The sequence below is a fragment of the Elephas maximus genome, chromosome 24 (genome assembly GCF_024166365.1).
Source record: "Elephas maximus indicus isolate mEleMax1 chromosome 24, mEleMax1 primary haplotype, whole genome shotgun sequence".
NCBI classification, from domain to species: domain Eukaryota; kingdom Metazoa; phylum Chordata; class Mammalia; order Proboscidea; family Elephantidae; genus Elephas; species Elephas maximus.
This window is the reverse complement of record NC_064842.1, coordinates 49,552,152-49,576,225: the sequence shown is the minus strand read 5'-3', so window position 1 is coordinate 49,576,225 and position 24,074 is coordinate 49,552,152. Positions and strand designations below refer to the sequence as shown.

The 24,074-nt window shown below is 37.4% G+C and overlaps 1 protein-coding gene across 5 annotated transcripts in view; it reads right to left on the bottom strand.

Annotated features, from left to right (window-relative positions):
* HMCN1 (hemicentin 1) overlaps positions 1–24,074 on the bottom strand; it is a 551,288-nt gene that overhangs the window by 338,793 nt on the left and 188,421 nt on the right. For all 5 annotated transcript variants that reach the window (XM_049868532.1, XM_049868536.1, XM_049868533.1 and 2 more), the window contains exons 5-6: positions 11,723–11,894; positions 9,432–9,538 (exon numbers count right to left, since the gene is read on the bottom strand). In XM_049868532.1, coding sequence (XP_049724489.1) covers positions 9,432–9,538; positions 11,723–11,894 — 279 coding nt within the window. The remainder of the gene's footprint in view (positions 1–9,431; positions 9,539–11,722; positions 11,895–24,074) is intronic.

Here is a 24,074-nt window from a genome sequence, read left to right as displayed (position 1 = left end):
AGCCAACGATAGCTCCCTACAAAACCAAAAGTAAGTAACGGGGCAGCAGTATTAGAGAAAACATTTATGCATGCACTTCATCACAGAATATCTGGAAGGGTCAAACTTGCACAGGGCTACCCCATCCTATGGCTTCTGTAGTTAAGAAGAGGCAACTCTAACAGCAGCATATCGTCTCTGAACGGGAAATTTTCTAGGCCCTAGACACTGAAGAGAGTTTGTAGGGACAGAGATTCTGAGGGATGATGTTTCAAGTAGTTTATTCATACAATTAAAAGTATTCATAAAGAGCTGCTTTACTCCTCTGTATTTGGAGTGTCATGTTGGTCAAGCTGTGGAAGGGTCTGAGTTAGGAACCTGAATCAGGGTCTGAGTGTGAGCTGAGCTGAGCTGAGGCAAAGTCAGGATTTGGCAAAGATGAGATTATACTAGATATCTATTGGAGGCCTAAAACTGTAAATAGATAGCCTTGATCCACAAAAAAAGTAAGAGAAAAGAATTAGCAGAGTGGACCACGTCTAGGTTTCTGAATTGGAGCGAGTCTACCAGGAATGAAGGCACAGGAGAAGCTGAAGCACCATGAAACAAGCACCATGGAGAGCTCCAGGAAAAATGAGTTGCTCCTAGGAGACCTCAGCTCTCTTGCAGATGGATCTGTTTCTCAGTTTAGGAACGAAGGCCTATTAAATACTTCTCTATATTGAAAGTCTCTTCAGGACAACAACTATGCCTTATTTATTGTCCACAATATATTAAACAATAGGCATTTAATAAATGTAGGTTTAGTAAATTATTTTAAAGCCATCCAACTACCTGATGTTGTTGCTTTCCCTAAGATCTTCTTAGGAGCAGCTAATCAGATTCATCAAGAATTCACTGAATTTTTTGACCATGTATTATGCTAAACATGTTCACATGTCGTTTCATAAAATCCTAACTCTAATATCTGAAGATGATTTTTTAACATAATATGGAAACCAAGCTCAAAGAAGTATGATTACATGCTTAGGTTTACAGTAAGTTAAGTGGAAACTAATTCCAAGTTCAATGCTCTTTCTCATACAGCTAAGTTCATGTATAACATTTTACAGCATAATCTCTGGGTAGATTTGGACCCTTCGGCATAAAAAAAAATAATAACGTTCTCTAACTGTTAATTTGTCCTTATACACTTCTTGGTATCCTTGTACTTAGGAAAGGCCAGGTTAGTAGGATGCTGGTAAACTGCTCTCCAGGAAAATACAAATTCCTAGTTGGTGATATTTGCCTATTTCCATGGCTGACTTCCAGCTTCCAACGTGATGTCACTGAACACAGATTTGAGAAGTAAATAATTGGCTCACTATGAGCCATTATGAACCAGTTCCTGAATACCATTGGGTCATGTAAAAAGTTCTGGCCAATGAGTTATAAGGAGAGTGAAGTGCATCACTTCTGGGATGAAGTGGAAGTGACACAAACAATTTTTTCTAATATAGTCAATGTATGCTCTTCAGTATCTCCCCCAATTAAAGTGACTGAAGAGGCTGCACGTTCTAAATTATGGTGAATCTTCCATCAGCTTGGGTCCCGAGTGACTAGGTGGAGCAGGACATTCTGTTAACCCCCGCAGGACATTCTGTTAACCCCCACAGGACATTTAACATTAGTGAGGAATGTTAACTTTCTTGTATTAAGCCAGTGAGAATTCCTCCTAGCCCTAAGTGTGGAACCTGCCCTGTTATAAGTTGAACTAAAGTTGAACTAAAATTTGACTGGAGAGATGAATTTCATTTCTCTGTCCCAAAGAGTTTTAATATTTCACAAAAGGGCCAGTGATTCCTACGTAAAAACAAACAAAAAAGGTTTAAAGGCTTTAGGCGGTGTCTGCACTAAGAGAAAGTAAAGATACAATTAATAAATATTCAAGGGAATGAGAATTACTACTTCCACCATTCATGAGTCAGGAGCTGTTTACGCGCTTTACTAACATTTCATCTAACTCAGACAATATGAAGTAAGTATTATTTTCCCTCATTTTACTTAGTGAGGTTAAGCAATTTCTCCAGGGTCTAAAAGCTAGTAAGTAGTGGATCTTGAATTCAAATTAAAGTATTTGCTCTTAAATAATAATAATAAACTATTCTTTACAAATTAAAGAATATGATGATTTTCAGTCAAATATTTATTGAAGATCTACTGTGGGCCAGGCATTTTGCTAGGCACAAAACTATAACAATTGCAGCTAGATATAAATACCATCATAATGCCATCTTTTTATTAGGTGATGTGTGTTCGGAGAAATGGGATAAGAAGAAAAATGTACCCAAAGCAAAAAATAAATCCTACTTAAATACATGTATACACACAGGCATCAATGCCTGTGGAAACATGAAACAGCAGTCAAGAAATCAGATGACGTATTGCATTGGGCAAATCCACTACAAAAAAAAAAAAGACATCTTTAAATTGTTAAAAAGTAAAGACGCCACTTTGAGGACTAAGGTTTGCCTGACCTAAGCCAGCAAATCGCCTCATATGCATGCAAAAGCTGGACAATGAATAAGAAAGACTGAAGAATTGATGCCTTTGAATTATGGTGTTGACAAAGAATATTGAATATACCATGGACTACCAAAAGAATAAACAAATCTGTCTCGGAAGAAGTACACTCAGAATGCTCCTTAGAAGCGAGGATGGTGAGACTTCATTTCACATACTTTGGATATGCCATCAGGAGGGACCAGTCCCTGGAGAAGGACAGCATGCTTGATAAAGTACAGGGTCTATGAAAAAGATGTACTGACAGTAGCTGCAACAATGGGCAATGATTGTGAGAATGGCACAGGGTCAGACAGTGTTCTGTTCCATTGTACATGAGCTCGCTATGAGTCAGAACTGACTGGATGGCACCTAACAGCAGCAACAATACAAACTACACACGAAAAAATGCACATTTATATATACAAGTGTACAGGTAGCTTTTAAAAAAGGAAGCATTCCATTTGGCTGGCAGGCCAAAATCACTGGGAAATTTTCCAGGAAAAATCTACTATAAAGCATTGCATTGACTGAAAAATTGAATTACTACCACATCTAACCATTTAAATACCATACCTGGTATAGTCTGCAGGTTTATTGAAGGGAGCCACCAGGTGAGAATAATTGGAGGCCAGCATAAAAATCCTCCTGTGTGGTCCTTTGTAGATTTGAGGTTCATTTAATTATGACTCCTAAACAAGCTTTTACCACTTGAGTATGATTTCTAAAATATTCTTATCCTGTTGAAAAGGTATTAGTAGGCTCTGACAGCCAACATAACTATCTAAAACTAGAATATTTCTACTAGTCTCAGAACCTCAATATAATCATGTGGCTGCGCACACCTCCTTCTCCACTTGGAAGATTATCTAAGGACAGTTTATCCAAATTTACTTAATGGAAACATACCCCACAGAATGTGTTAAATTATAATGATCACACTGATAATCCTAGACTAATAAAAGACACTTTGTACCACCTAAACCCATTGGGTGCTGACATTTATCTAACTTCTTTGCAATGACCTTTCTTCCCTTAAGGGGTAGAGTACAAAATTTGGCCCCAGTGTATCTGTGGTTATATTCAAATACTCTACATATAGATATAGCTGCCTGAATGGAAAATTCACACTGCTTCTCAGAAATAAGATCCAGGATTTGTAGCTTCCCTACAAATGGAAATCCAGGGATGTAAAACTACCTTCTTCTCTTTTGTTTTCAATAAAACTTTATGCTTTTTTCAGTGACTCCTTTTTAGCACGCTTTTATCAGCATCAGATGCAAACGAAAACATTGGAGTCATTTATGTGAACTATGCAGATGAGTGGAAACCCTGGTGGTGTGGTGGTTAAGTGCTACGGCTGTTAACCAAAAGGTCGGCAGTTCGAATCCTCCAGGTGCTCCTTGGAAACTCTATAGGGCAGTTCTACTCTGTCCTATAGGGTCACTATGAGTCGGAATCAACTCAACGGCAGTGGGTTTGGTTTTGGGGTTTATACAGATGAGTTGACTCATTTTCACTCTTTAGTGAGAGCGCCCTAATACATCACAGTAAAGCACTTACCAGGGTTTCAGAGGGAAACCACAGAAAAAAAATAAACTGCACTTCTCTAGCATTTTAAATCATGGACACATTATTTAAGTGTTGTGCATCAATACACCAGCTGTCAGCTAACTACACCAACTCTCCTGTCTGTTTCCCTAGATCAGCAGAATAAATACTATATATATATATTTATATAGCTCTTCCTCAGGCACTGCAGCATATACTAGTAACAAAGTCTGATCTTATATTAAAATAGAGAAATAAAATGTATACAATAATAAATGTGATATAAAGGAGAAAGTGATCTATGTCAAAACGAAGGTAAAGAAACATTGCAATAGAAACTCAGAGGGAAAAGAGATCATTTCAGATGGAAAAGTCAGTAAAGACAATGAAAATGTTGCCATTTGAGCTGGGCCTTCGGGGATACTTACAATTCACACTGAGAGGAAGGGCATTCCAGGCAGAAGGGCTAGCTTGAGAAAAAGCACGGAGTAAGAGAATGTGGGGCGGGTAACAGAACAAAATCATATTTGTCTAGAATGTAAAGGCATGTGATGGAAGAAAACTAGAAGATTGGTTGATTTGGGTGGTCTTCAAATGCCATGTTAGGTCAAATAATAGATTATTCCCCATACTTGGGATAAAAAACTGCTATATTAAACATTCGGAATGCCATTATTAATTCCACTGATAGAGCAGACATTTTCCAAATAGCAGAGTACATGGGAGATAGCACCAGGGATAGGCTATCTAATCTTGGACATTTCTCTTCTTGATAAAAAGCACATGTAAAGTGCTATCATTCATTAGCTGTCCAGAAGGGAGCTCCAAAGTCAGCAGCAATACTTATGGTAGTTGATTCAGCTCAATTTCTTTTGCATCAACCTCATACATTCTTTTGGAATTTCATATAGGAACAAAAGAAGTTTATTTTAACTACCTTTTTTAAATTTTATTTATTTTGCTCTTGTTGTTGAGAATATACATAACAAAACATATACCAATTCAGCTGTTTCTACAGGTACAATTTAGGGACATTGATTACATTCCTTGAGTTATACAATCACTCTCGCTTTCCTTTTCTGAGTTGTTCCTCCTTCATTAACATAAACTCACTGCCCTCTAAGGCTCCTATCTAATTTTTTGAGTTGCTGTTGTCAGTTTGATCCCATATAGACAGTTCTTAAAAGAGCATAATGCTCAAGGCAGACCTTTTTTTTACTAGTTAAGCTAAGCTATTGTTTGGTTTTAAGATGACTTTAGGGGATATTTTTGGTTTAAGGTTTAAAAATTATCTCATGGCAATAGTTTTAGGGGTTCATCCACCCTCCATGGTTCCAGAAAGTCTGGACTCCATGAATATTTGAAATTCTGTTCTATATTTTCCACCCTTTTAGCAGGATTCTTCTATGGAGCCTTTGACCAAAATATTCAGTAATCGTAGCCAGGCACCATCCAGTTCTTCGGGTCTCATGGCAAAGGAGGGAGTTATTCATGGAGGCAATTAGCCACACATTCCCTATCCTCCTCCTGACTCTCCTTCTTCTGTTGCTCCATGTGAATAGAGACCAATTATTATACCTTGGATGTCTGCTTGCAAGCTTTTAAGACTCCAGGTACCACACAACAAACTAGGAGGTAGAACAGAAGCACTAGACATGTTACTAGGCCATTTGATGGTTAAGGTTGTGTGTCAACCTTGCTAGGACATGATTTTCAGTGGTTTGGCAGGTATGTAACTATGTAGTTTGGCAGTTATGCAGATGTAGTTATTCTCCATTTTTAATATGGTATAATCACCTCCATGATGTGATCTGATGTGATTAGGCAATCAGTTATAAAAGTAGTTTCCTCAGGGGTATAGCCTGCATCCAATATGTAATGGACATCTGGCAAAGTTCACTGGCTTTTGCTCACTCTGGATCCTGCATCCAGCTCGTCATCATCTGACCTCTGTTTCTTGGGACTTGAGCCAGTGGCCTGCTGTATTGCCTTCTGATCTTGGGATTTGTTGGCCTCCACAGCCCGTGAGCCAGCAGCCTGCCATCTGACCTGCCAATCTTGGGTTCATCAGCCCCTGCAACTACATAAGTCAGGAGAAGTCTCCAGCCTGACACCTGACCCAAGGACTTGGGACTTGCTATCTTCTACAAGAGCATGAACTATTTCCTTGAGATAAATCCCACCACTTTATCCCTCTCTCTATATATATAAAAAAAAAATATACATTCTTTTATATATATATATATTTTTTTATATATCCCTGGTGGTGCAGTGGTTAAAAGCTTGGCTGCTCATCAAAAGGTCAGCAGTTCAGATGCACCAGCTGCTCCTTGGAAATCCTATGGGGCACTTCTACTCTGCCCAATAGGTTCGCTATGAGTCAAAATTGACTCTACAGCAATGGGTTTGGTATACATACATATATACGTGTAAATATGTACATATCTATGTATATAAACCAAATGCATATATATGTACATATATTTTATACATATATATATGCTCACATTTATATATGTGTATGTATATATATACATGAAACCCAAAAAACCAGACCCATTACCATCAAGTCAATTCTGACTCATAGAGACCCTATAGGACAGAGAACTGCCCCACAGAGTTTCCAAGGAGCAGCCATAGCACTTAACCACTATGCCACCAGGGTTTCCATACATATATATATACACACACATTTCTATACATGTATATATATATATATATATATACATATACATATGTATATATAAATCAAGCCAAGCAAAACCAGTGAAGCATATGTGTGTATATATATATCCACCCATATATGTATATATGTGTGTGTACATGTATATATATACATGCATATATGCGTGTGTGTATATATATACACACTCATGTTTATACACACGCACACATATATATACATATATGCGTACATATGCTTCACTGAATTTGCTTCTCTTGAGAACCCAGCCTAAGACAGGCTAAGTAACTGGGATGATCCACGAAACCATGACCCTAAATCTCCAAACTAAGGAACCAAATCCCATGATGTGTTTGGTTGTACATAAGCAGCCTCAGCAGCTACTCTTCTCTTGTTGTTGTTGTTGTTAATATACCTATCACACAGCTTTTGCCAATTCAGGTTTTTACAGGTGTACAACTTATTGACAGCAATTACAATGATCGGCTGTGCAACACTACCCTTGCTCAATGCAATTTTTTCATCACTGTACTCTGGTTTCTCTTCAAATCGTATACATCTTTTGCTTTTTAACTATTATTTTTAAGGGATTCCTTTTTCTAATTATCGATTAACATGTGCTTAGTGCCAGTTAAGTCTGTAGCACAGAACATGGCTATGAGCGGACACTGAGTAAACGTTTATTGATGATGACTGAATGAATAGGTGTGGTAGGCATGGGGTAGAACAACAGACATGTAGTATCTCTCCTCTAGGTGATATCTTTACTTAAGGAAATACTACAAGTAACAATCTAAATTGTCTGGAAATTAGTCCAAATACTTCACAATAAATTGGTAACAATATGAACCAATGGTATCACTTACAAATATTTCACAATCAATAATGGATAAATAAATGTCACTGTTCAGGAACCAAGAACGAATTACCACAATGGAGTTGCTAACTCAAGGCATTGCTGGCTTAGGTCATGCTTAGACTGATATAATTTGGGGATAAGGAGACACAGCACTTCTTATTCTCCTTCCTACCATAGTCACAGAAAGTCAGACTCAACACTAGTCATATTTTGGACAATTTGGTCAAAATAACTAAAACATCATGTCTGGCTACATTTATTTAAAATATCATAACAACAAAATATGTCATCTTTACCAATCAAATGCACTCAATAAATATTAAGCACCTACTATGTGCAAGGAACTTGAATAAAATAGGCAGATGGAACTATTTCTAGTCCATTCATTAAGAAGTTACCAGATTTTCTTTGTACCCACACCATCATCCCCTATTATTCACCTCAAAAAAATTCACATTACAGTTTCCACTTTCCCTACAGGACTCAGAATTCTGAAAATAAAAAACTAATACTTTAGGACTTGATCAAAGTTACAATGGAAGCTTTCACTCTTTGAACTGGGGAAGTTACTGTATGCATTCTTTAAAAAAACAACAAACGCTGGCTGACATGAAAAACTGGTGCCTCGGATTTATGTATCTTAACACCTCCATGCACTTTCACAGTGGCTCGATAGTTTGAATCATGACCCCAGTAATCCTATTTTATTAGGTAGGGGACAGTATATACTGCATGGGGTTTCTTCATTTGAGTTCTCCCAGAAGGATTCAGAACAAGTCTTTTATTTGTGAGGTGCAAGGAATGCTGGTAAAGGAGGGGAAGTGATAGAGGCAAATGACAGCAGCTAGTAACGGGTGTTTTAAAGCCTGCTCCCACTGTGGAAAACTGGAGCTTATTTCTGAGGGGACTGAAAGCTGCTCCTGAGGGGTGTTGATTCCCCACAGAACAGCCTTCCCTTATTCTGGGAAAATCTCCTCAGACACAGAGGTAAAGGTATAAGAGCTGGAAGAAGGCCAGAGCACGCTGAAAAGTCTAAGAAAAATGGATGAGACGCTCACAACATCCACTACTGTGGGTCACACATATCATCTGTAGCAGAACTAGATCTCAGGTTTATAGTCTTCTGAACTTGGGGTGTATGTTCTTTCCTCCATACTGCCAAAATTCAGTGCTTTCTTAAAGTGAATATATGCCATATAAGATAATTTCTAGGATACAAATACCATTTTGTGTTAAAGAAAACAGTGAATCTAGATTCACTAAGTAACAACAGCCAACGCTACTTGAGGGCTTACATTGTACCAGGAGCTATGCTAAGTATTCGATGTGTGTCATCTTAATAGCACAGTTCTAAGAAGTAAAGGAACATTATTGTCATTCCCACAATACAGAGGAGGAAAACAAGGCGCAGAGAAGTCCTGTTCCCAGGCAATACAGTTTTCAAGTAGTAGTGTTAGAATTCACACCCAGGTAGTTCCACACCAGAGTCTATGCCCCTCGGCATTATTCTCTATTGTCTCCATTTCAGATTGTTTCCAACGGAAGTGAACAAATCAAGCAATCTAAAGATCTGATGATAGGAAAACTATTTGAGAACTGTGAGTGCTTCTTGTGGCATAGATAGCTTTCATGGTCATCAAAACTTAACACTACCAAACTCACTTGACCAAGGAACCCCTACAAATGCACTATGTGTATTGCTTTTTTATGAAAGGTGCTCTCCAGGCTTATAAGAGCAGCTATAAACTACTGTATACACGTCATAGAACATGCCACACCAAAACAGAGTAGTAAGTAGGCTTTGTGAAGTAACAGTACCTTCACTGTCCACATTCCAGCTTCTGGCTCTTTTACATTCACCACCTTGGCAGAGTTATGGATATTTAAAAGCTCGTTCAGGCCAAATCCCTTTTTTATCAGCTTCCCTGGAAGACGGACATAAAGGAAACAAGCATGATATTTCTCTTTTTTTTTTTTTTTAATGCATATTACCTAAATTAACACTACATAAATCTAAGAGCACGGTCTGATTTCAAATAAGAAGGAGGCATTTTTTACTGAAGTGTGCTGCAAACCAACCTGAAGAATTATTATTTTCTATCCCATGGCTGAAATGAAGGGCACTCTATTTCCACTATAAATTACCTATTATGTGTATGTGTGCCCATAGCTTAAAATGTTATTTTATTTGTATCTAAAATGTACTTGATTTTAGGGTTTCTGGGCTTTGAAACTGAAGCAACACGTTTCCATTTGTTATGCTGATTCGATCTTTAAATGAGAATTACTATTGGCAGACTGTGATCCTGTTTCCAAAGCCAGCCAAGATAACAATTACTATGGTTACTGAGAAGTTATGGTGCAGTCACTAGAGACATTTAGATTAAATAGATGGCAAACACAGTAAACTGGAATAAATGCCTTTTTTGGAGATCATTCAGGACATTACTAACACGAGTATATCTTTGCACCAAGTACAAAACCCTAACCAGTTTTCCACCAAGTACAAGAGATGGCTTTTAAGGGACATCATAGTAACTGAGGAGGCAGTGTAACCAAGTAACACGATACCATCCCCTACTGACCTGAGGTTTATCTAAAGTAGCTAATAGTTGGGACTTATACAGGTAGGAAAGCATTTTTGGAATTAAGCCATAGTTTACTCACTGGACCCTTGGCTCTCCTTTTGCAATTATATAAACAAATCAGTTATAACAATTCTATGTTTGTATCGCAAGTTTTACAATCATCGTATACTCAACGACTTTTTAACGGAGAGGAAACATAATACAATCGATACAGGTACTTTTAAGTATCCAGGTAGTACCAAACAAAAAAAACCCAGTGCCGTCAAGTCCATTCCGACTGATAGTGACGCTATAGGACAGAGCAGAACTGCCCCATAGTTTCCAAGGAGTGCCTGGTGGATTCGAGCTGCCGACCCTTTGGTTAGCAGCCGTAGCACTTAACCACTACTCCACCAGGGTTTCCAATCCAGGTAGTAGAAGAAACTAATCTTTCCTGGGTAGCATGGACGTTATTAGAGTGGAATGCAGCTTCAACAGACAAATCTGTTTATAAGGCTAAAGCTGTGGCAGTCTTAAAAAAGGTTTTGCTTGTTTTTTAACATTTCAGTTTGATTGCCAGTATACATGGAACCTCTGAGGACAATTTGAAAGGCTGTTTTTTTCTTTTAGGTGTTAGTTATTTTCTCAGACTCAAATTAATGCAAAGTAAATTAAAGCATTTCTCTAATAAAAATATAAATTTGACTTTTAACAACTGTCTTCTGTAAAAGTAAACCTTTCCAAGATGATTCAGTGAAAATTTAGACAGTCGTTTTAAAAGTTTTTTTTCTTAAAATTCATTTAAAAGTAACATAAAATACTGAATTGTACTGAATTACTTGCTATGAAATATTTTGAAATATTTCCTCATACGTAGATTAGGAAAATAAAATTTTAGGATCAATTTAAATATTATGTTCATTCATTAAACAAACACACTTATTGTTCAAGATATTCTTCCAGGGGTTAAGATTGATGAGCTGATGTTTAGTCAGTATTTGGTAGCCCCTCTTCTTCTCTGAATATTTACTGACTTTTTTAATAATATTTCTTTTTAATACAGTTCAGACTACAATTAATTTACTAAATCTGATCTGTTTAAGTCATTAAAAGTTTTAGCTTTTTGAGTTTCATGTTACTTCAACAATAATTAAGACTAAAAAAAAATGAGATTTACTTTTTAAGCATCTTTGCTAGCCACTTCTGAATTTATTGAATTTTTCATAAAGTTAGCATTAACTTGCCATTAGGAGCCCTGATGGTACGAACAGTTAAGCACTCAGCTGCCAACCAAAATGTTGGAGGTTCGAACCTACCCCAGTGGCTCCGTGGGAGAAAGACCTGGCAAGCTGAGCTGCTCCCATAAAGATTACAGCCTATGGAAACCCATGGGGTAGTTCTACTCTGTCACATGGGGTCACTATAAATCAGATTCAACTCAATGGCACCTAATAACAACAACCTGCCATATATAAATGTGCAAAAACTATTTTGCCCTTCATGGCTTTTGTATTCTATCATATGAATTTAGATACTTCTCACCTAAAGGATTGCGAATTTCAATCACTGGAGAAGGGCCACTCAGAGACACAGTAACCTCTTTTAGGCTGGGATCAAAAGGAATTTGCCAAACGTTCACAGCCTGTTCCAAATGATCTGTGGATAAGAGGTGAACTTTGGAGGCCTGCACTGCTTCTTCTACCCATTTTAGTACCTGTAACAGACAAAGAGAAGTGTGAGTGAAATCAGAAGACGCTTACAGTCCTTTTACTCCCACCGCTGCTACTAGATGCAGCAGTCTGCGCTGGTTAATCCCATGACTCAGACGCTTTCTGTACCGTGTGGGTTTACTTCAGTCATCAGTGAAGACAGGACTTTTCCTGTGTCTGGTTATTGTAGCAGATTCAGAATAAAATGCAGATTCAAAATAAAATAGCCCACGCTCAAATTTCAAATTTCCTATTGGGATAAAACATTTAAAATGAGATTTTATCTACAGTGTCCAAAAAGCAGTAAGTGAAGCAGGTGGAGATATTACACACCATTTCTATTTCTCAAGAGAAATGAAAAGAACCTATTAAAAATCATGGTATTGCCAATGAGGTGTGATCTCTTTTCCCTCCATTCTTTCTTTCTGGATTTCATTTCTTCCCAGAGGCAACTGACAAAAGACAGCTACTTCAGCAAGGTATCAAACCCAATTTTAGTAGATTGGGTGCTTTAATTGTTGAAAAATAATAACCAACAAAATACATATTTTATGATAAAGTCAATAAGTAAGAGAGTAACTCGAAAGTAACTATTGTATTTAAAGAAAATGGAAAAATATTTCAGATTAGAAGGAATTTTAGTGTATTCTTGAAAAACCACCTTTGGGAAAATGTTAAGAATTTTGGTTACAAAAGGGTGTTCGCACCTTTATGTGAACAAGGAAAACTTGTAATTGACAGAAGTGGTCTGCAACAGCGAAGACAATTTCCTATTAGACAAACAGTGCATGTCTGCACTGGGACTGCTTAGCTGAAATTGCTACAATTAATTCTAAATCATGATAATCACTAATCTTCCACAGGTCTTTCTCTGATTCATATTTCCTTTAAGGCTGTATCCTATCATGAACAATTCCCCTTATAATTATACATGAGACACTGCATAAAACTGAATCTTAAGCTACTGTCAAGCTACTCAAAGTAAATAAAACATTTTTAAAATTTCAATAGAGACAGTCACAAATAAATGCATCAAGCAAGAAATATTAGGCAGTATCTTTGTTCTCTATAAAAGATATGTAAACAGAGAGAGTGAGCCCTGGCTGCTAGGTGGTTAAGAGCTACAACTGCTAACCAAAAAGTCAGCAGTTCAAATCCACCAAATGCTCCTTGGAAATCCTATTGGGGCAGTTTTACTCTGTCCTATAGGGTCACTATGAGTCCGAATTGACGCAATGGCAATGGGATATATATATATATATATCCCTCAGGTAAGGAAAGTGGCTAAAACATCTCATCTTATTAACAACATGAAGCAATTATGTTCATTCATTAAACAAATGTTTATTGTTCAAGGTACTATTCTACTAACCCAGGTACTAAATATTGAAGTGCTTATATTTACTCAATATGCAGTGACCCTCCTCTTCTCTGAATTAGTATTTGTGGAATTTTTTACACATATTATTTATTTTTAATATATCTTCCTGCTTTCCCTCCAAGGTCAAGAACCACATTTCCTATTTCTTTGTATGCCCAAAACCAGGTGGCATGCAATGTCAATGAAACTGGTCATGATGATAATAATAATGATTAACCCACTACCCATAATGATATCTTCTTAAATAAAAGAATGTTATGGGAATTCAGAAAACAGGTAGCCCTTGTTGGAACAATGTATGGCATGTGCCCCTCAAGTACTTGCCACATAGTAGATATTCCAAATGATATTAGCTTCCTCCCACCTCAACTAAATTCCCTTACCTTCAGTTTGTTGAATGTTTCAACAATGACTTCAGAAGCAAAGTGAAAAACTCCAGCCATGAAAGTCAGACAAAATTTTTGCAAATGAAAAAGTAAGGTAAAGGCATACTAGACAGACAGAGGAACTAAGTAAATGCATAGAAATAAACTCATTGCGTCGAGTTGCTTCCAAACCATAGCAACCTTATAGGACAGTAGAACTGCCCCAGAGGGTCTCCAAGGAGCGTCTGGTGGTTTTGAACTGCTGACCTTTTGGTTAGCAGCCATAGGTCTTAACCACTGTGGCACCAGGGCTCCTCACAGATGAATGGAGCAGGAAAACCAAATCTATTACAATTAATTACCCCAACAATCAAATTTATATATACCTTCAAAATTTAACCTCATAAAGAACCTGGGATTTTGAACACAAAATAAAGTTAATATAATTGTCTCAAGAAGCAGGTGACATTTTTTGAAAAATGGATTCTGAGTGATGAATTATGCTAGAACAGAAAGATACGGATTTTTCTGCCTATCAAATCTGTTCCTATGTCTACTGAGGCCATGTAACTAAATATATATAACTAATATTTTACCATATATTTAACATATTTTAATAATCAGAGTGTTGACATGTTTATGTCTTATATGTGAAATTTGGCTGTAAGAGTCTACCTAACTCAAGGAAATGGAAATGATCAATTTAGGGGCTAAGAAAGCATTTGATTAATTTGACTGATAATAAATAACTTTGGAAATAATGTCTGATGTAAATACTGAAGAGGGCAAAGGACAGGAAGAAATCTGACAAATGGAGAGAACATTTGTTTTAAGAGCAAGACACTTAATGTGTTCATAAGTGAGTCTCAATGGAAAAGGATGAAAAAGGGATTAGAAAGCAAGTACCACCCAGAATTATACGGTATCTCAAATCCAATAATGAAATGCAATAGTATTAAGTAGAAACAGAAGTGAATTTTTGCATCCATCCTTCTTTAAATTTACAGTACTATTTCTGAATGGTCCTTTAAATATATCTTCCCTTCAAGCCCAATGACAGCTTATACCACTGAAAATTTATCTTGTTGTCTATTGATTAGGCATTAAAATCACCAAGTTTTAGGCATTCTTATGAAAATGGAACCCCTTCTAATTTAAGTGCATTTTCAGAATGCAAGTGTGTTCAAATGGTACAGAACATAAGTAGACTTTGCTTTACTCTTAATACCATTTCCAATACATCAACATTTATGAGGCTTTCACAAAGGGATTACCATGTATCATAACATAACTTGCTGAGAAAGACACAGTGCAGACTTCTGTCAAGAGTCTCAAATCACTTTTTTATTCACTTATAAGAACAATAAAATTGAAAACAGATGCAACCCATTTTATTTTTACACAATTCAAAATACAGATACTACCAACAAATGAATAAGAGTAGATCACTACAAGCTACAGAACACATCACAAATGAGGATTCTGATCTCTCAGATTGTCACAGTTAAGAAAAAGAAATCTTAATTTTTTAACTATGAAAAACATTCTCATGAGATGGGAAATGATCATCTATTATGACAAAAGGAATGAAACTGGAATGATGTGAAAGCCTTTGGATTGGTGTGTTTTTATCAACACAAGGACTTTTCAAACTGCTAGTGAACCATTTACTATACATTAAAAGCTTTCATGTAAAAATGGTTCTCTAATGATTTGTAGCTTATAACTGGAAAGAACCTTAGAGATTATCTAACCCAATTCCTTTATTTTATAGATGAGGAAACCGGTATTTGAAAGAGTTCTTGTACCTTTTAAATAGCGAACCGGACAGATTCTGGCTCAATAGTTATTTTTATATAAGTACACTGTATTCCTGAAGACATTCTCTTAAACATTCTGCATCCTAAGTAATAATCTATATAAAAACAAGTTCAAAGGTCTGTTCAACTTTGGAATGAGATGCTAATATCCTTTTAAAGCACAAAACCAGCATACATTACTATGTATTATGAAATACATAGTATTAAGTAGAAATGGAAGTGAAGTCAATTTTTGCATACATCCTTCAAGAACAAAAGTTGAAGAATAGCTTTGTTTGGAAAGGTCTTTCTTATGTAGTGAGTTATACCTAAATGGACTTCCCCAGGACATCCCTTGTCTTCTTGGTAGAAAATATGGCAAACACGATTTGGTGTTAAACCCAATTGGTAATTATGCATTTATTTGTATTTTTGTTGTTGCTGATCATCTGTCTTGCCTACTAAAAAGTAAGCTCCATGAGGGAAGGGACCATGCCGGATTTGTTCACCCCTATATCCCTTCAAAGGAGCTCTGGTGGTGCAATGGTTAAGCGCTTGGCTGCTAACTGAAAGGTCAACAGTTCAAACCCCCTAGCCATTCCATGGGAGAAAAGACCTGGCTGATCTGCTCCTGTAAAGATTACAACCTAGGAAACCTTATGGGACAGTTCTACTCTGTCCTACAGGATCTCTATGAGTGGGAATCAACACTTGGAACACATCAAAAACAACATATCCCTTGAACCTAATATAGTGCATGGCATATAATAGATTCCTGATAAATATATGTGAGATAAAGGGAGAAAGTGACGGAAAGAGGGAGAAAGGGAGGGGGAACTGTATATCAGATCTTTACTCTCAGAGTTAAGAGTGTGCCAAAAGCTAGCATTTTGACTCTGTGTTTATTTGTGACAGATTCCCTCTCAGCTCTGAATTTTCAGCACTAAAGCTGAGTAGAGTTCAACCTGTATGTGTCATCTTAAACGTGAGCAACAGGCTGTATTTAGAGTTTATTTATTTATTTAGTTCGTTAGCTTGGGATTTAAAAATGCAAGGAAGAAATCTTTGGAATTAAGCCAGTTTTTAAAACAAATGTCAAAATGCATGCTTCTTAGTAGCATTTGATTCCGATTTTTCAAGCTCAGTAATACTAGAAAATTGCTCAGAAAATGTATGCAAGGCTATTGTTATCTGACACCATTCATGGGGACCCAGTGCACGATGGGATCAGACCATTGTGATCTACAGAATTTTCAATGGCTGATTTTTTTTTTTAATAGATCACCAGGCCTTTCTTCCTAGACTTAGTCTGGAAGCTCCACCGAAACCTGTTCAGCATCACAGCAACACACAAGCCTTCAATGATAGATGGGTGGTAACTGCACATGAAGTGCACTGTCAGGAATCAAATTCAGGTCTCTTGCCTGGAAGGCGAGAATTCTTCCACTGACCCACCACTGATGATAATCTGGTTGGGGATATAGGACAAACATGCATAAGACACAAACTAACTACCTCTTACCTTCAAGCAATAAATAAGATCAGAACACAAATGCCCAATTTATATTATTAAAATGTGATTCACTTTTCTACTTAAAAGGTTTTAATGACTCCCAGTTACGTCCATGGTAAAGGCCTAGCCACGGGTGTACCAAGGGTTGGCAGTGTGAGTAGTCCACGCTGGATGCAGGAAATAAATGGATGTGTTATCTGTAGAGAATTTTACTGACTGAAAGTTGTTCTGCCTTTACATACCACCAGGCCCTGGCAATTAAAAACAACATCAGTGATAAATCACTCCTTCTTGAAAAAAATCTTTCATTGATCTAAGTTATAAACAACTGCCCTGATTACTGTTGAGTTTTAAAAAGGCATATGTAAGCTTCAAGGGAGCACATTTTCGTTATTTTCCCTTTAAGAAACATTGCATTCTACATGGAGGTTAATTCAGAGAACTCCCAGTTATACACGAGGCGCCTGACCGTGAAAACTCTGCTTCTCATCTTCACTTCAAGAGTAAGTATGTAGGGGTGCTGTACTACATATTTCTGTGTTTAAACAGTAGATTCAAAATAAGTCATAATAGCACAGGAGTGACATAATTTGATTCCATGTATAAAGGGTCACTCTGGCCTCTGAGTTGAAATTAGACAGTAAGAGTGCAAGGTCAGAAGCAGGGACAGCAGTTAGGAGACCACTGCAATAATCCAAACAGGAGATGATGTAACCTAGACCAGAATTTTGGCAGCGGCTCAGTGAAAAGTAGCTAGTTATGGATGTTTTTGATGGCAGAGTTGACAGGTTTGTTAAAGACTGGACGTGAGGGTCTGAGGATGATTCCTCAGCTTCCATTAACTGACACTAGAAAGACTGCAGAAAAAGTTGGTTTGAGGGGGTGGTGGAATGAGGAGGAGAATGTAGGATGCCATTTTCGACAAATACCAGGGTCGTCATGAGTAAGAATTGATTCAACAACAATTAACAACAAAAAAATTAGACACTGAGGTTGAACTATAAAGGAGACAGTCAGATATATGAATCTGGAGTTCAGTTGAGAGGTCCCAGTTGAAGATAAAAATGGAATTTAAAGACATGACACTCCCCTCGCAGCCCCTCCCAAACAAGAACTTAGACAAAAGGGGAAATATATCATCCTGTGAAAATAAACTTAGCTATCGGTACATAATGGCTCAGAATAGAGCCTTAGAACAAGTCTCCCCTTGTTCTGATTCCTGCAAACCTTCAGACGATTATCCCTCTTGTATGTGCACCTACAGAAAGAATGCACTAGTCATGCTGACGTGAATGCTCTAGATGGTGGCAACCAGATTTCTCATCAGAGATGAATGAGCTGGCATTCTGATTTTATCCATCAGTGCTGTCAGTTTGATTAATGACAGCCTGTTATACAAGGTCCTTTCTTAGAGCACTGACAAACCGAGTTTCATAGTTCGCAATTCCATTGAAGAAATGTCACCTTTTGAGAACTCGTAGGAGGGTCTCTCCCGGCAATACTAATTTGTATTACTCTTTGTGTATCAGGTACCTATTTAATTTGGAAAACTCTACAGTGAATTTTACCAACAGTAAGTGTTCATTAAACAAGTATAGTCAGTGACCCATTGTACAGATCATACATGCTCATGCTGAAGGTTTGCAAAGTAAGAAATAATTTACGTGTTATAAGAATTTTCAACAACAGACCTGCTGGCAGAACTGAAGTTTTTACCCAGTTTACAAAGAATACAGGAGTTGGGAGAGGGGTTAGAAATTGGAAGGGCATCAGAAATTTTGGGTTCAGTGGGACACTAGAAAGGTTGATGAAAAGAGTAGCTCTCAACTTCAACTGAATGAGCACCTAAAACTGAGGTAAAACTACCACGCCTCTGACATGATGAAAGGTTTCTAACGTGCAAACAGCTGAAAAAATAAGAGCACACTTCAGACATTTCTGAAGGGTGAAATCATTCCTGCTAGCTCTTTTAAACTGTCAAAGTGTATTTCATTAATTTATCTTCATAAAATTCTTATGTGTCACAACTTCAGTGTGTTACAAATGATTGAGGAAATTTAGCTTGCCAGAAAGTATGCATTATTTAAAATAATAAAAATATAGAAGATTGACTTTATCATTCATGTCTCCCACTGGATCCTTTGTTGTTCGCTTAGTGTTTGGTTTTGTTCAGTTTTATTTATTTACTAAATACCTGTCTGTTTTCGAGTAGCCAAATCTCAGTGAGTTCAGCTGTCCCACTGAAACTCTTTATAGTTATAAAAAGGAAAAGTTGTAAAAATACATAAATACACACACACACACACATATATACAAACATAGGTTAGTTACGGTCTCACTCTTACTCCTGGCTTCGTTGAAGGCAGGAAGACGTCCAAACCCTGGCTTAACTCTTTCTCCCCACTCAACCCCTTTATTTATTCATCTGCATATACGTAGAGACATACAGACACACATTTTTTATTAAGGACCTGAGGTAGGAAATGAGGTAGGAGCTGAGAATAGAGACAAGTATAAAAAAAAAAACACAAAGGTACATGGTTACATGAAACTCCATCTCACATAAAATGGAATCACTAATCTGGAGTCCACGAATGGCTTCAGGGGCATCTATGAACTCCCTGAAATCATATCAACTGCATATGTAGGTGGACACAGTACACAGGAGAAAGGTTCATAGTTTGGCAAGATTCTCAAAAGGAGATAAGAAGGCAGGTTTTCAAAACAACTTTATAAAAGTACCCCTCTTCTGTAGAAAGTCTTTTACCTTACTGAACAATATGCTTTTAAGAAGTATCTGAACAGCTTATTTAAAATAAGTAAATGAGAGTGTGAAATAATTTACTTTGCAAAGGAATTCCTCAATTTATAATGGGCTACAGGCTCCTTTCCAGTATCTGTTTATAAGTCGTTAAATAAATAATTAAGAGAAGATGAAACTATGAATTAAAGTATTCCATTGTACTGCAGACTAATTATTAGTCAAAAACTAAAATAAAATATATTTTAACGTACGTTGTTGTTAGGTGCCATCGAGTCAGTTCCGACTCATAGCAACCCTATGCACAACAGAATGAAACACTGCCCGGTCCTGCGCCATCCTTACAATTGCTGTTATGCTTGAGATCATTGTTGCAGCCACTGTGCCAAACCACCTCATTTAGGATCTTCCTCTTTTCCACCGACCCTCTACTTTGCCAAGCATGATGTCCTTCTCCAGGGACTGATCCCTCCCAACAACATGTCCAAAGTGTGTAAGATGCAGTCTCATCATCTTGCTTCTAAGGAGCATTCTGGTTGTACTTCTTTCAAGACAGATTTGTTTGTTCTTTTGGCAGTCCATGGTATCTTCAACATACTTCGCCAACACGACAATTCAAGGACGTCAATTCTTCAGTTTCCTTATTCATTGTCCAGCTTTCACATGCATATGATGTGGTTGAAAATACCATGGCTTGGGTCAGGCACACCTTAGTCTTCAAGGTCACATCTTTGCTTTTCAACACTTTAAGGAGGTCCTTTGCAGCAGATTTGCCCAATGCAATGCGTGGTTTGATTTCTTGACTGCTGCTTCCATAGCTGTTGATTGTATATCCAAGTAAAATGAAATCCTTGACAAATTCAGTCTTTTCTCCATTTATCATGATGTTGCTCGTTGGTCCAGTTGTGAGAATTTTTGTTTTCTTTACATTGAGGTGCAATCCATACTAAAGGCTGTGGTCTTTGATCTTCATTAGTAAGCACTTCAAGTCCTTTTCACTCTCAGCAAGCAAGGTTGTGTCATCTGCATAATGCAGGTTGTTAATAAGTCTTCTTCCAATCCTGATGCCCCGTTTATCTTCATATAGTCCAGCTTCTCGGATTATTTGCTCAGCATACAGATTAAATAGGTATGGTGAAAGAATACAACCCTGGCACACACCTTTCTTGACTTTAAACCAATCAGTATTCCCTTGTTCTGCCCAAACGACTGCCTCTTGCTCTATGTAAAGGTTCCTCATGAGCACAATGAGGTGTTCTGGAATTCCCATTCTTTGCAATGTTATCCGTAATTTGTTATGATCCACACAGTCAAATGCCTTTGCATAGTCAATAAAACACAGGTAAACACTTCTGGTATTCTCTGCTTTCAGCCAGGATCCATCTAACATCAGCAATGATATCCCTGATTCCACGTCCTCTTCTGAAACCAGCCTGAATTTCTGGCAGTTCCCTGTCGATAAACCACTGCAGCTGTTTTTGAATGATCTTCAGCAAAATTTTGCTTGCATGTGATATTAATGATATTGTTCTATAATTTCTGCATTCAGTTGGATCACCTTTCTTGGGAATAGGCATAAATATGGATCTTTTCCAGCCAGCTGGCCAGGAAGCTGTCTTCCATATTTCTTGGCATAGACCAGAGAGCACTTCCAGTGCTGCAGCCGTTTCTTGTAACATCTCAATTGATAGTCTGTCAATTCCTGCAGCCTTGTTTTTCACCAATGCCTTCAGAGCAGCTTGGACTTCTTCCTTCAGTACCATCAGTTCCTGATCATATGCTACCTCTTGAAATGGTTGAACATCTACTAATTCTTTTCGGTATAAAGACTCTGTGTATTCCTTCCATTTTCTTCTGATGCTTCCTGTGCCGTTTAATATTTTCCCCATAGACTCCTTCCTATTGCAATTCGAGGCTTAAACTTTCTCTTCAGTTCTTTCAGCTTGAGAAACACTAGTCATGTTCTTTCCTTTTGGTTTTCTATCTCCAGCTCTTTGCACGTCATTATATTACTTTGTCTTCTCGAGCCACCCTTTGAAATCTTCTGTTCAGTTCTTTCACTTCATCATTTCTTCCTTTTACTTTAGCTGCTCAACATTCATGAGTGAGTTTCAGAGTCTTCTCTGACATCCATCTTGGTCTTTTCTTTCTTTCCTGTCTTTTCAATGACCTCTTGCTTTTTTCACATATAATGTCCTTGATGTCATTCCACAAGTCGTCTGGTCTTCAGTCAATAGTGCTCAATGCATCAAATCTATTCTTGAGATGGTCTCTAAACGTGTCTGTCAGTTTGGCGTACTGTGGAGGCTTGCGTGTTGCTGTAATGCTGGAAGCTATGTCACTGGTATTCAGATACCAGCAGGGTCACCCATGGAGGACAGGTTTCAGCTGAGTTTCCATACTAAGACAGACTAGGAAGAAGGACCAGCAGTCTACTTCTGAAAAGCATCAGCCAGTGAAAACTTTATGAATAGCAGTGGAACATTGTCCTTTAACATATAATGAATCTTAAAAATAGGTATTTATGTGTCCTGATCTGCCCTTCCCCAGTTTTACTGGAATCAAGCTAAAATACAAAATTATCTGGCTTATTACTTGACATTTACCAATCCTATTAAACAAAAACTCAAACTTACTGTTGTCTATTTAATTCCAACTCATAGCAACCCTATAGGACAGAGTAGAACCACTCCATAGGATTTCCAAGACTATAATCTTTACGAAGCAGGTTGCCACATCTTTCTCCTTCGGAACAGCTGGTGGCTTAAACCGATGACCTTTCTGTTATCAGCCAAGGGCTTACCCATTATGCCACTAAAGCTCCTTCTAATCCTATTACTCCCTTACAATACATAACTAGTGAAGGTGAGCAAGATCTCTCCCAAAGATCTCAAAATACAGAATTCATTCACAGAAAGAATTTAATAAGGGATAAGATCTATTTACTTGGGTATATACATATATTTTGAATTGAAAAGACTGATAATGTCAAATTAAACATTTACAATGAGGAGGTATCAGAACAATTATGGCCACATAACTTCCCACACTGGCTGCTGGAGGCAGACTTATTCTGGAATCCAAATCATAACGAAAGGTTGTTTTGGTGGCTACCATTTAAATAGCACTTATAAGCTAAGCCTCATGCTAAAAACTTTACAGATTTTACCTTGTTTAATTTGTTTTATAGCCTATAAGTTAATTATTTGTATTTACATTTTTTTCAGTAAGGAACACACAGTAGGTATAAGATATAAGATTCAAAAAAAAAAAAAAAAGGCACAGAATTCCAAATGCCATGCTCTTAACCACTGTAATCTTGTAACATAAGGTAAAGCTGTACGGTATTCTCATTACTGCCCATGCCTACCTTTAAAAGAAATCTTAGGTTCCAACTGTCCCAGTGAAAGAAAGAAAGAGAGAGAGAGAGTGGAGGGACGGAGGAAGGGAAGAAGCAATGGATGAATGGTTGGGTGGATGGATGATGGAAGGGAAGAGGGAGAGGCAGAGAAATAGAGAGAAAAAAAAAACAACGAAGGGAGTGAGGAAGAAAGGAGACAAACTAGACTTTGAGCTGCTAATCTAAGCTCGATACAGGGGATTTTTCAAGCATAAAGTTGACTATGTGTAATATTCAATTATGTTCTGGCTTAAGAGGTCTTCCCCTACTGACGTAAATCCAAATACTTACTGAGTTCAGTAATAAAATACAGAAAATAATTTAGATGCATTTAACATTTAACTATATTTGGTTCATTAAACTAATGTCACAGTAGAAGTGGTCTTATCAGTAGGCTGGAAAGTCTCATAATCTCTAGACTACAATTTATTTCATCACTAATCAAAGCCATACAGGACTGAAAAGACTCATTTTGCTGGCTGAGGATCCCTCACTTCTAGACAGTATTCCGATGGGCACTGCAAACATTTGCCTTAATGACTAAACTGTTTCTATGCTTCCATGTTGATTTGTACCCATTCTGATTGAACCATTCTTTAGGTATCTGTAACACATTCAATCAAGTTACAGTCAAATTTCACTGAAATCTGGGCCTCTAAAAAGGAGCATTTTGTGATCTTAAAAAGAAGTGCTCATGAGCTTATCTTATATTCAATATTTCCAAGTAGCTTCCTAAGAACTACCAACATCCTCAAAAGCAGTATGTCCATCTTTAGGAAGAATCTATTGAAACACCACACTGCAGAGCTCTCTAAGTGCACTCAGTGGGTCGGTAGGGAGGATTGTAAAGGCCCATTCATTTCACAGGTTCTACGTGGCACAAATACTAGTAACAATGTGTGCTATAGGCAGTCAAAAAGAGGAGGTACTAATGTAGACTAAATTATTGGGGAACACTTTACAGAA